Source organism: Phaethon aethereus, assembly GCF_964289735.1.
Source record: "Phaethon aethereus genome assembly, chromosome: 8".
Lineage (NCBI taxonomy): Eukaryota > Metazoa > Chordata > Aves > Phaethontiformes > Phaethontidae > Phaethon > Phaethon aethereus.
Genome location: NC_138584.1, coordinates 14,147,367 through 14,160,388, shown reverse-complemented (window position 1 = coordinate 14,160,388; position 13,022 = coordinate 14,147,367). Strand labels below are relative to the sequence as shown.

Sequence of the window (13,022 nt, the reverse complement as noted above, 5' to 3'; positions counted from 1 at the left end):
CTTTCATTTTAGATTTGTCCAGGAAATCTCATTAAGAGACTATACTGTTCCTCAGATTTTCTTATAAAATATGTATATGTAGAGAGAGAGAGATGTAGCTCTGGATACATGTAGTTTACAGATCTCTTGAGAAATATATCTGCAGAATCTTTTATCAGCCAAGTATTCAACTTCTAGTCACATTGGTTTGATATTTTAGGAGTTCCTGTGTCTAGAAAGGTATGGAAAACCTGACTATGATTTATATTGTGTGTGGACTTCCTGAGGCAGTTTTCCCAGTGCTGTTCTGCTTTAGTCATATTGCAAAACAAAGCTTCTTAGTTTTCTATCAAGTGACTTACAGCAATCATATATTCTAGCCTGCATTGTTTGTCCTGAAAGTAGAGCTTCTACACAGCTTGGCTAAAATACAGACAAACGTACCTTTTTGGTCACGGATCCAATAATTGGCTGGGTTTTTCCTGGTAAATGTTTTCACAGAAATTTGTCTAGATTTGCCTCTGGAATCATTAATGTATTATTTATTATTTTAAAATACAAAGTATTGTATGAAATTCTGTGCTCACTAATCCCTGTACAATGTACTATTCGAAGAAGATACACAATCTCCACAGTAAGGTTATTTTCTGGAGTTTCATGTGTGGCCTGCAGTTTGAGGTGCTTCAGTATCTGGGAATGCCGTTTTAGGTGTCTAAGAACAGCTATGTACCTCACTTAGCTATGATGAGGGGTTCATTAATAGTTCCAAAAAGTAAGGCTTATTTATAAAATTAAGGTAATTTTTAGGCTTTTTTAGCTTTTACAGAAAATTATGGCAATGACTAAGTGAAAATTGGAAAGATTGCCCAGAAATAAACCTTTCTACCAGTGGTCGTCAGTTAATCTTGCTTTTGAAAAGTCACTTTATAGAACAATACCTTAGCAATATGGAAAAAAACCCTGCTACTGTGCTCTTGAGGGACTCTTTGCTTCACAATGTATCTGAATTCATAAAACGAGGACTAGAGGTGAATCATGTGCGTAGTATTCACTCAGTGTGACTGTTTGGCAGTGAAGACTTTTTCAGAAACTACAAAAGAGAAGTTGGAGTTTTACCTCTAATTCTCTCTAAAGAAGCAGACATCAGCATGCTATTTTCAACACAAACGATGCATACAAAGTGAACCAAATCTTTATGTATGCTAGCAAATTCTAGCTTCAGTGTTACCAGCACAGTATCAGTTAGGACTAGCTATGTGGCTAGAAGTCCCATGTTGGTCAGAACAGCTCAGGTTTTTTCTGCGCTTATTTCTGACTGATCCACCTCCCTGTCCTGAGCTAAAGAGAACTAAACCAGATTTTCTTGCTAATCCTCTATGTAGATGCCTTCAGGCTACAGTGAGGATGGTGTCCTAATTCACTGATATATTTCATTGTTCCCTCTGTCAAAGAGATTTTTACAATGTTTTTTGTCTCTGCTTTTGCTAGGAAGTCAAGCCACCATTTTCTCTGATTGAGATCATGGTATGTAAGCATTAAAATGAGTAATGGAATGAATAACCAAATAGAAAGAGTATTTACTAAAAAACCATTCTTGTTAAGAAGCAGGTGTGGCAAGTTACAGTTTTAAACTGATACTTACTTTCCTAAGTTCCTTCAGACTTAGTTTTTGTCAGTTCAGGACTTTTTTCTGGGTTTTGTGCTTTGTTTGTTTGTTTAATACTTCCTAGAAATTCCTTTGCTACTAGGTAGTGGCTTTAGAACTATGGAAGAGTGTAATTTTAACTATGTACGAAGTCGAGTGTAATTTGAGACAATATAAGCTTTTTAAGTGCCAGGACTCAGCTGCCCCATGCTTTCTCCCAGGTGTGGTGTGCAGTTTTGCACCTTGTGCCATCACTAATAGTCATTGTTTTCTGCCAGAAGCTGTAATTGCCCTACGACTGGAACCCTATTATCTCCCATGTGCTTGGGTTATATCACTGGAGCCTCTTCCTTTGAATACGGCATTCACAATTTTATACCGTGTTAGTTTTAGTTTAGAATTATTGAGCAAATCCTCTTTGAGTTTTGATCAGGTTGCAGAGTGAAAGACAGACTCGGTGCATTCGTTGGTTATGGTCCTCTCTACAACTAAGTTGACATTACAGATGTGGTAGATAGTTTTCTTTTTAAGCAAAGGCTGCTGAAGGTAAGTCCACACCACCTCATATAAATGAACATTCCTAAAGTACTGACAACTTTGATCATAGTATAAAGAAGTAAGACAACTAATAAGAAATTGGAAAGTGAACAGTAGTGAGATTTAGGGGTAGCAGTGAGGAGTGATGTTCTGTAATAAAAGCAGAACCTGGAAGACCAAAAGGATATAAAAGTGCTGAGCATATAAAACCAGGAAATTTAACTCCATTTTTTATGTCTACTTTGGTCAGACATAAAAAGCCTGGAGGTGCTAATTTTTTAAGATTTTTTTTTTTTTTTTTTTTAAACTCAGAACTCATCCCTCAAATTCTTTGAATTATATGCATGTTCTTCCCCAGGGCTGAAATTCCTCCTCTTGTCCATATTTATGTAAGACAAGCTTTCTCTAGAGAGAAAACTTTTTCACCTTTCTACAATGACCATTTTTAAGATACAGCAATGCACCCATTTTATCAGCGTAACCCATCATCTTGCCAGTAGGAACAGGGAATACACCTGAAAATTGAAGCTACTTTTTCTTCCATATTATGTATGTCATTTTTGGTAGTGACTGGTTGGGGCACTCCCTTCTAGTTAAGATAAACCATCATGTAAAATAAGATACAATTTACCAGTGTTATCTACCTAAGTGCAATCAGCTGCCTCTTTGCTTGAGCACTGTGACTCTTAATGGCAGGGAACCCTCTTCAAACAAATAACGAAAGGAAAAAAACTAAAAGTCAGTGGACAGGGTGAGGCCATTTTCTGTGCGACCAAGTAGCTTCCTGTCTGAGTGGCTGCCTCTCTCCTTTTTCTTGGCTGTTTCTGAATTTCATCTTTTATACTATTGGAGATGAAGGTGCCCAAGAATGTTTAACTGGAAAATATTTGGAACGGTTTTGTAAAGTGCATACTTCAGGATTTTTCTTTTAAATCAGGCTGCAGAGGTGTTTCAACCACACCTGTCCCCCAAACATAACTTTCAAGACATTATTCTTTTGACTAGCACACGTAATAAAGAAACTACAATACTAGTAAGTTCACAAGACCACTAAGCCAAGCAGACTGCACAACATTCACCCTTCTTTTTGCACTGTGGTTAACACCAGCTGATTTTCTTTTTAAAATACCAGTGCTGAACTGTCTGACAGGAAAGCTGACGTTAACCCCATGTTTTTGAAAATGGGGACAAAGGTGGAGTAGCTCTTGCTGACAGTAATTGAATCCAAGCAGTTAACTCTTTCCATATTGCCACACCCCTTCCAAAGCTTTGAAGCTCATCTCTGATTATAGCGCATGGGGTAAAAATAACAGATAAGCCAACCTTCTGGCAATTTTTGTGTTGCTGTACTGGGAATCTTTCTGTACTTAATCTTTTGGCACTTTGTGCAGCCTCCATTAAGTTGGCTGCGCTTTCGAAAGAAAATATTGAGTATTTGTACTGCCTTGTAATGAGCGTATGTTGTACTTATTATATAAATGATGCAGCCTTACTATTTGTCTTTATGAATGGCTGCTTATCCATCTACAGCATCACGTAGGACTAATAACAACTGCCAAGACATTATAGAACAGTAATGACTTCTAAGGGATTAGAGCATGAGAACTATCTCCAAAACTTGCCACTTTTCATTGGAGAGAAAAAAAAAAAGGAAAAAAAAAAAAAGCCCAAAGCTGAAATGAATTTAAATCAATGATGCTGATACTACTTCCCAGTGATATAACATGTATCATGCTGTAAACATTGTAGGCATGGCCAACATTACAGGGTGAGCTTCTCTAAGCAACTTTGCACAGATCCGTTCTACCAATCTCAATCGCTGTGCCCAAGAGGAATATTTCATAGTGGCTTTGCTAGCCAGTGCCCTATGAGAACCATTCTGTAGCTGAACTACTAATAGGAAATTCAAGAGTATGTTAGCACCGTTATCATCCTTTTAATGACTGCTTTACGTTTTTCTCAAGCAAAACAGATTTCCAAGACTTTCTAGGTGAGGCTTCAAAATTGCAGTATAATGGACTAGTACTAAGTTCATAACTTGGCTGTGAAATTTGGAAAGGGGGGGAGTGTACAATTCCTTTCACAGTTTCCTGGTAACAAGGAGAGCAGAGATTGTTGAATATTTTTGTTCTGCTTTGTTTTTCTTTTTTTCTACTAATTAATTTTTTCCTAATGGTTCTTCATGACCTGGATTAATCGTATTGATTATCCATAAATATAATGTTGCCAAGATGAATTTACAGTAAATCACTTGTTTTGGGTGCAGTATGAAGGTGGTGGAAGATTAATGTGAAGCATAGCTGTCAAGTCATACGTATACTGCAGTATAAATTCACTTCCTTAATGTTGAAAAATATACATTTAATGGACTCTTTATATTAATGGAAGAGCAACCAGCTATTTTATATCACATGGTCTGTGAGATTTTTGCATTATTATCATGAAAGCCTTATAAACCAGATATAAGTACATTTGATTAGTCTGAAAAATTAAAAAATTATCACAGGTGGCTTTGTTTTCATGTTGGTTTTTTTCAGGAAATTGTTATTTTACTGCTCTCTCCCCCCCCTCCCCCCCCCAGTATTACATACAAGTAATACCTGTAGTCTGCCAAATAATTGTGGATTTTCCATCTAAGACTTCTGTTTCTCCAGGATAGCATGTAAAGTTCAGTTATCATGTCGATTAATGTCTTTAGTTTACCCTAGCAGAAAACATACAGTAGGACTTTAGTTGACTGATCTGTATCACTGGAATGAAAAATTAGCCTTCATAAAGTTTTCTAATGCTGCATTATACAGTTTCATTACTGCAGAACTTCTGCTATATTTTAATCCACATGGAAGAAAACATGTATCATGATTAGATATATTAAAGTGTGTTATGGTTTTGGGTGCAATGATATCCAGTAGAACTATTGCATGTCACTTTCTCAACTACTTCAATTCTTTCCACTTGGACTTAGGCTTTTCCTAATGTGATGGTCAGCTTAGTGATCTAAAAATAAAGTACAAATTCTAACAAAAATTAATATAGCAAACTTTTTACAATAGCCTTTTAGAACAAAAAAGGCCATTTAATGAGTATTAATTAATATTCATTATCAAGAACTTAAAATAAAAGCAGACCACCTAAATTATAGAACGCTAATACTGAACAAATATGTGTGCTTTAGCCTTTGCAATGTTCTTACCACTTTTTTTTTTTTTCTCCAAACCAGGTTTTTGATTTTAATGTGAGGGAAGAAGATACGGAATTTTTGAAAACTATGAATATCAACAGAAAATTAATTCATCTAATCTATCCACTGTGAAAAGGATACTTTAAAACCAGATTGTTCTATACTGCAAAAGTGATCCAACTGAATCATTAATTCATTTTAAACTGAACAATAAATGTAAATTGTTCTCTTGGGTACTCAGAGTACCTAATAAATATTAATCAATAATCAGACATCAATATCAATGGCTTGTATTTACTGTTATGTTAACAAATTAATAAAATCATTTAGTTTACTCTTTTCTTTGTTGCTTTCTTACAGATAGAGAAATGCTTCCTTTCTGCATTTTCTCTGCTTTCTCAGAATTTTCTGGCATATTCTCCCAGTATGGGTTGACCCACCTCATGATATTGTAATTAAGTTTCTTCTGCCTGCATGTACTTTATTTAAGGTGTCATTTTAACCCATTTGAACAATTAGTTTGTTGGGTTTTTTTCTTACAGATTTTGAAAAGTATTAGTTACTCAAAGGCATAGGTAAGAGCATACTACAATGCATGTAAATCTTGAAAAAATTTTCAAATTATGGAATATTTGTTCTGGGATTGCAGCAGAAATCTGAATCTGACTTTTTACGCTGTTTTTTGCATTTCTTCTAGCCATGAGAATTTTGGAGGATTCTGCAGGCCACTCTGGGTACTTTCTTGGTGAGCAAACCTGTTCTGTTCGTCCAGTTTCCCAGATTGCCTGTCTTGACCTACAACATGAGGGAAGAATAGGTCTGGTTTGTGGCCTAAGTTGTGTCAGAACGAATGAAAGTATGTTTTGCTTATATAGATAAAGATTTCTGAAGGTGCAGAAGAGTAATGCGTTGGAAAAAATCCTTTGCTAATCTGTCTTGCAGGGATTTTCTCCATCTTTTCAAGATAGAATAAGGTTCAGACACTCCTCTGATGCAATTGTGAGTTGACCAGCGGTGCTAGCACTAAGAGAGCACAGTCTTCTGGTGTGTCAGAGGCCACTGATCTATTAGTATGCAGGCTTTGGGAGTACCCCAGCTTGCAACTTCTTTTCTGACAAGATCAAAGCATCTTCCTGCAAGGAAATTGCCCTGTGACTAGCCAGGTTTCTGAAATACCCGCCACACCAAGTTCTTATCGGAAGTTCCACAAGAACTTTTGTTGTCACAGGCAGCCAATTTTTGTTGTTGTTCTTGTTGTTGCCGTGCCCCGAGACATGAGTTTCTGCTCATCCTAAAGCCTCGAGTACCTACAAGCGCATACATATTCAGGATCCCTATGAACAAAAGTGTCTGCGCCTGTATGCTTGTGGAAATGTTGCAGAAACATTTTTTTAACTAGTTTGCCTCGATCAAGCAGCTGTTACGTATCAGTCTGGTGTCCTGATGTGCACAGCGCTCCCCCCTCCCATTCGTCTGAGACCTGCGTTCTGATTATTTCTGAAACGGTGCATGAATAACACTGCGTTGTCCTTTCTCCTTATTCTGACTGTAGGCAATTCCAAAGTCGAGTTCCCATAGGAGCTATATATACCCTGGATTTCTGTAGCATATTTCATAGAAGTACAAACTTCCTTAACGCTGGACCTGGCAGTTGGGGAGGTACTGAGAAAAGAGTTCTTGTTCTTTTGGTGGGGATGGAGTATAACCCGCGGGTAAGTTCCTCACTAATTCTTCCCAGTGTACTTCTGGTAGAGTTGGCTGGACCAACCTGACTTTACCCCTGGTTGTGGTTCAGCCCTTGTAAGCAGGCTACAACCTGTGCAGTTGAGCCACATTAACGTATCATCTCTGAGGCTTTTAGATAGCCTTCAGTGCAAATCCAGCTGGCCTGGCTGCATTTGCCTGAGAAGGATGAGGCTGTATTTCAGTTTCCTCTCTGCTGAGGTATCAAGAGGGCTATAAAGGTATGTGGTCATCTAATTTTAATGATGCTTTTTGTGATACAAATGCCCAGCTGTTTGGAGTGGAAGTGAAACTGCCCAGGTATCTTACACAGCCCCTGACAAATAATTTGTTGGATGTCACATTTCTGAGTTGGAGCTCTCTCAGTTGCTTAACCAATAACCTAAACATGAAAGACAGTGCATCTGACTACTGAAACCCTGAGTCATTCTATCCTTTAATTAAAGCATGTTCCTTTAATATGTTCCTCTTGCTTAAAATTACATGAGAATTATTTCCTAGAGGAAAATGCTTAATGAATGCACTTTTATTTCATATCTTCTATAAAATAGGTAAATAAGGGGAAAAGCTTGAAATATCTAGGGTATGTCAGGCAGTTGCAGGGGATGCATATGTCAACCTCAAGCATGATTTATCTTACGTGCATTTTCTGACAGTTGTAATTTAACGGCTGTATTTTCCTCCAGGCTCTCAGGAGGCTAAACATCTTTTCAAGTTTCTAGCTTTGTGGTGGAAGAGTAAATGTCTGTTTGCCAGTGTAATTTATCTGAGTCATTCTGGGAGAGGCATGGAGCAATTGAAGCGTGACGATTAGCATAAATAAGAGAGGGACTCTCTTCCTGAGGGTAAAGCCACTCTTTCAGAGGGAAGCTGCTTCCCCGTAACAACTGCTACTGCTTATTGACTGGTGCGATGCTATGAACTGAAAGACATAATATACTGAGCTCGGGTCTGTTGTGGTAGTCTTGCGTTTCAATCTGAAGTGGTGTTAAAGAGAACAGAGCAAGGAAGGAAGAGGAAAATTTCTGCAGCAAGCACAACAGTAGGTTACCGACCGAGTTAGCATTTCACATACAGAGGTGTGTTTTCTTTTAGAAGTTTGACGAGAGAAGGAGTTATAAAACCTAAGCTCCCTTCTTCTTTCTCAGTCCCTGTATAGTAACACTGTTACCACTGTAAGTAGTTATCCGTGCCAATTTTGTTTTAAAAAATGAATTTAAAACTTTTATTCGTGTTTTCAAACACGTAGGTATTGTACAGCATCCTCTGAACGCTCAAAGACGTTGTTTGCATTGTGGGTCGTGTGCGACAGTGGCGCGGAGTGAGGCGGCCGGGCCGGGACTGGTGCCCGCGCCGCCGGAGGTTGCGGGCCGCCCCAGCCCCCTTGCGCCCACTGGGCCTGCCGGGACGAACACGCACCTCGGCACGGCCCCGGCACGGCAGGGTGGGAGCGGGGAAGAGCCTCGGACGGGTACGTGCGTAGCCTCGCTCACACCGCGGCGCAAGGAGGCGGTACGCGGGGGGCCTCCTTTGGCCGTTCCCTGCTGTGCTTCCTCGGAGGGGGAACAACGAGGGGGCGGGAGATGCTCACCGGCACCCCCGGCGAGCAGGGGCCGTGCTCGGAGCCGGCCGGGCCCCGCCGGAGCCGCCGCCCTACCGCGGGGCCCGCGGCATGCCGGCTTGGGGGCGGCTGGAGCCCCGCCGGGCTCCGCTCCCCGCGGTCGGGCAGGGCAGGTGGGTGCCGCGGGGGAAGCTCCCGCCTCACGCCTTCCTGGGCCGGCCGCCGCCGCCCCTCTTTCTTCCCTAGGCCTGTGGGGCTTATAAAAGCCCCGGCACAGCAGCGCCCGCCGCTTGCCCCCTTCCCAGTGGGGCGTGCCCGGCCGGCGGCGGGGCGCTGCGGGCGGCCGGGCCGGGCGCGCAGCTGCCCCGGACGAGCCGCCCCGTGGCCGCCAGCAGGGAGGAGTTAGACGGGAACAGTCGGAAACGGGGTGGAGAGCAGCCGCTGCAGAAACATCAAAACCACCGAGCCCCCGGCCCGGCCGCTGGAGTTGCTCCGCGGGGACGCAAGATGCGCAGGGCCGATGTGGGCTCCGCGCCGCGCTTGAGCAAGGTAAGGCTCGGGGAGTCGCGCACAGCACCGCGGGGCCGTCCCTGTGGTGCCAGGGGCCGCCGCGAAGTACCAGCGCCGCGGCTCCCGCAACCAACGCGGTGCGGGGGCTGGCCGGGACCCGCCGCGGCCGGCGGAGGCCGTGCTGGATGGAGCCGGAGAGAAGGGCGAGGTGCGGGAGCGGGGCGGGTTTGAGCCCGGGAGCGGGGCGGGCTGCCGTGGCCACTGGCCTCGCACCTCCTGCTTTGCCCCGCTGAGGCGGTAAAGTAACTCTGCCCGTTCTTCTGTCCTTGCGTGATTTCACGTCTTTAATTCTCCTTAAATGCCCACTAGAAAATGTTTCTATGGAAAAGGAGTTTCCTCCATATCTGCATTCCTTAATCGTGCCCATTTCAAATGCTTGCAATGCTAATAATTCAAATGCAAGGTGTCTTTTTTCCATTCTTTGTTTCAGAACCACAGAATGGGCTTGCTATCTAGCTTATTTACATATTTTTTCTTGATTTTTCTAAACTTTTTACTGCTCCAGGTTTTGTAAAGCATTATCTTACTTTTAATTAGCAAGAGCACCCCTTTCCTGTTTACAGGTTTGAGATAATCTCTTACTATATACACATCAGCGAATTCACCGCTGTTTGAGATGGCATCAGTAAATTGCATAATTGCCCCCTTCCAAAACATGTTTAGTCTTTATTAATGGAGGAGAGAGAATACAGGTCTCCTGTCAAAACAATTTCTGCGTGGGCTTTCATGCCTTTGCAGTTAAATGAAATCAAGCCCTTTCTCTTTCTAAATCTTTGCTGTTGTATCGCAAGGTGTGTTCCCTACTGAAGAAAAAGATACACTAGAACTTATTGCTGGGGAGCTTTGAGATCTTTCGCATTGGAAAAAGTCCTGTAACACAGTCCTTGCTGACTCCAGTTTACCTGTTCAGCTCTGCATGGCAGAACGCTTTTTGTCTTGCTCGCTTTACCTATTGAATACACCTAACAATCTTTTAAATGTATTTTAACAGCTGAGTGAAACTGATTCCTGTGGGATTACATTTGCAACTCTGATGTACAGTTAAAACTAGGAGATTATCTTAAACCATTCATCGTTTGTTATATTGTTTGCCTGCCTTCTTTTAACGCTGGGCTTTGTGCCTCTCGTCCGCAGGGCTGCGGTTTCTGAGGCAGTGCAGCAGTGCCGGGCAGGCTGCGGGGCCAAGGAGCTGCGGGGCAGCCACCCAATTTGTGTTCAGTGTCACTGTCTGGTGGCCACTGGGGAAGCGGCGCCCAGCCGGGCACCATGAGCTCCAGCACCACCGCCCCACTGAAGGTCGTCAGCAACCTTGCCAACACTGATGTCAACTATGTCATCAAAGAGCATTATAATTACACGGGAAAGCTAAATGAGAATGCGGACAGTGGAATAAAAGTGACATCGGTGGTTTTTATCATCATTTGCTGCTTTATAATCTTGGAGAACATTTTTGTCTTGCTCACCATCTGGAAAACCAAGAAGTTTCACAGACCCATGTACTATTTCATTGGGAACTTGGCTCTTTCAGACTTGCTGGCTGGTGTGGCTTACACTGCCAACCTCCTGCTATCTGGACACAAAACCTATAGCCTCACCCCCTCCCAGTGGTTTGTAAGAGAAGGCAGCATGTTTGTTGCCTTGTCAGCTTCTGTGTTCAGCTTGTTGGCCATTGCCATCGAGAGATACATCACCATGTTGAAGATGAAACTCCACAATGGCAGCAACAGCTTCCGCTCCTTCTTGCTGATCAGTGCTTGCTGGGTTATCTCCGTGATACTCGGGGGACTCCCAATCATGGGCTGGAACTGCATCAGCCTCTTGTCCAACTGCTCCACCGTGCTGCCTCTCTACCACAAGCACTATATTCTCTTTTGCACCACTGTTTTCACTGGCCTTTTGCTGTCTATTGTTGTCCTCTATTGCAGGATCTACTCCATGGTGAGGACTAGGAGCCGCAGGCTGACATTTCGGAAAAACATTACCAAAGCTACTAGGAGCTCAGAAAAGTCACTAGCCTTACTCAAGACAGTGATCATAGTCCTGAGTGCCTTCATCGCTTGCTGGGCTCCCTTGTTCATCCTGCTTTTACTGGATGTGGGGTGTAGAGTGAAGACTTGCCCAATCCTGTATAAAGCAGAGTATTTCTTAGTACTGGCCGTGCTCAATTCAGCCACGAACCCTATCATCTACACCTTGACAAACAAAGAGATGCGGAGGGCCTTCATCAAGATTCTGTGCTGCTGCAAATGTCCCCCAGCAGATTCTGGGACCAAATTCAAGAGGCCGATCATCGGAGGGATGGAGTTCAGCCGGAGTAAGTCTGACAACTCCTCACACCCACAGAAGGAGGAAGGTGACCGTCCTGAAACCATCATGTCTTCAGGCAATGTTACCTCGTCTTCTTAGGAGTAACCATGGGGGTGTATTTCAGAGCCATCCTCTGAAATCGGGGAGCTGAGATGCCTGCTGCTCACAGCGGCAGCGCTGGGCTAAGTGAGCAAGTAGCATTAGTTCTAATCAGGCAAATGGTGCACTTGCAAGGCTGGAGTTCAAGAAATGGGACAGACTGTTCTGGCTTGAAAATCTTTTTTCCCTGGAGCATGTTTTGTCTTTGCACTGAGGCAGCTCAGGATTGTCAGGCGCATTCATATCCTGAAATCTCCTTAGTAACTCTGAAAGACTGATGCCTTGGTGAAATGATGCCTGGTGTGTGTGAGAGAAAGAGAGGGGGAGGAGAGAGAGGGAGAATGAATTTTTTTTTTTTTTTTTCCCCCTGTGAGAAGAATGTGAAGTTATTTCTCCTTTACTTGCAGCAAACCACTGACACAAAGATCTTTCTGTACTGAGTTTAGTGGTGGCTCTGGTATAGTTGGTCAGAAGCGTTTGTTTAGCACATAACAAGGAAAGAGACCACACAAGTACAAATTAGACCATGTACAACCATAATTTGGCATCACTTTCCAGAGTTTTTAGTTAAGTTGTAAGGTTTTATTTGCAGAGTCCAAAGCTGTTGGGGTTTTACTTAGCAAGATCATAGCTGTGAATTTTTGCTGTTGGTCCACATTACATTTGAAGACCATGAGCCAGACTCTGCAGTTACTTTTTCACCTGTACCATTCCGTTGACTCTGTCAGATTTTATGGAGTAGCTCAGAGCAGTATTTGGCCCCATACGTTGATTGCCTTGTTATTCTATAGCATTAAATAAACTGCATTATCATGACATATGCAAAGTAGAACTAAAGGTCATTTCTCTAAAGATGACTGAGGTAAATCTAATAGTATAAGATACTATTGACAACAGCAAGATTTTTGCCTAAGAAAGAACAGTAAAAAACTGAAGGGGCATTTCAGTGTCAGGTTCACAGTCTTTCCAAAGGTAAAGATCAATCAGAAAATCCGAAAATAACATCTTGAGTTTCAGAAAAATAAAAGGAGAGCTGAAGTGAAATGACTATAGATAAATGCACTTCCATAACAAAATGCAATACATTTTGGCACATTTTATTAATGTCTATAATTTCATCAAAGATGTCTGTATTTTATCAGTTCATGGAAGAAGTATCTGTCATTAAATTGAATGTATTTGTTTTACAGCATCATTTTTACTCCTCTATTTTTCTAACATGTGCTAATGGGGTTGAATGTGTACAATGTAAATAAGTTAATAAGATGCAGGAGTCTTCATGCACCTAGAGTATTACTATAACAAAAGTGGTATATCTGGGGTAGCTGAGAGCAATTGACTGTTTTACAGTTATTGCCAATTCTTAGAAGTGGTATTTTGTAAAGAAAATTTATTGCCTT

The 13,022-nt window shown here is 42.1% G+C and overlaps 1 protein-coding gene across 1 annotated transcript; it reads left to right on the top strand.

Moving 5' to 3' along the window:
* Positions 1 to 10,482: 10,482 nt before the first annotated feature.
* S1PR1 (sphingosine-1-phosphate receptor 1) lies at positions 10,483 to 12,508 on the top strand (the record flags this gene model as incomplete). The annotated part of the gene is made up of 1 exon (XM_082002845.1): positions 10,483 to 12,508. One exon carries the CDS (start codon positions 10,483 to 10,485, stop codon positions 11,620 to 11,622), a length of 1,140 nt encoding a protein of 379 aa, XP_081858971.1. The 3' UTR covers positions 11,623 to 12,508.
* Between the last annotated feature and the right edge of the window lie 514 nt (positions 12,509 to 13,022).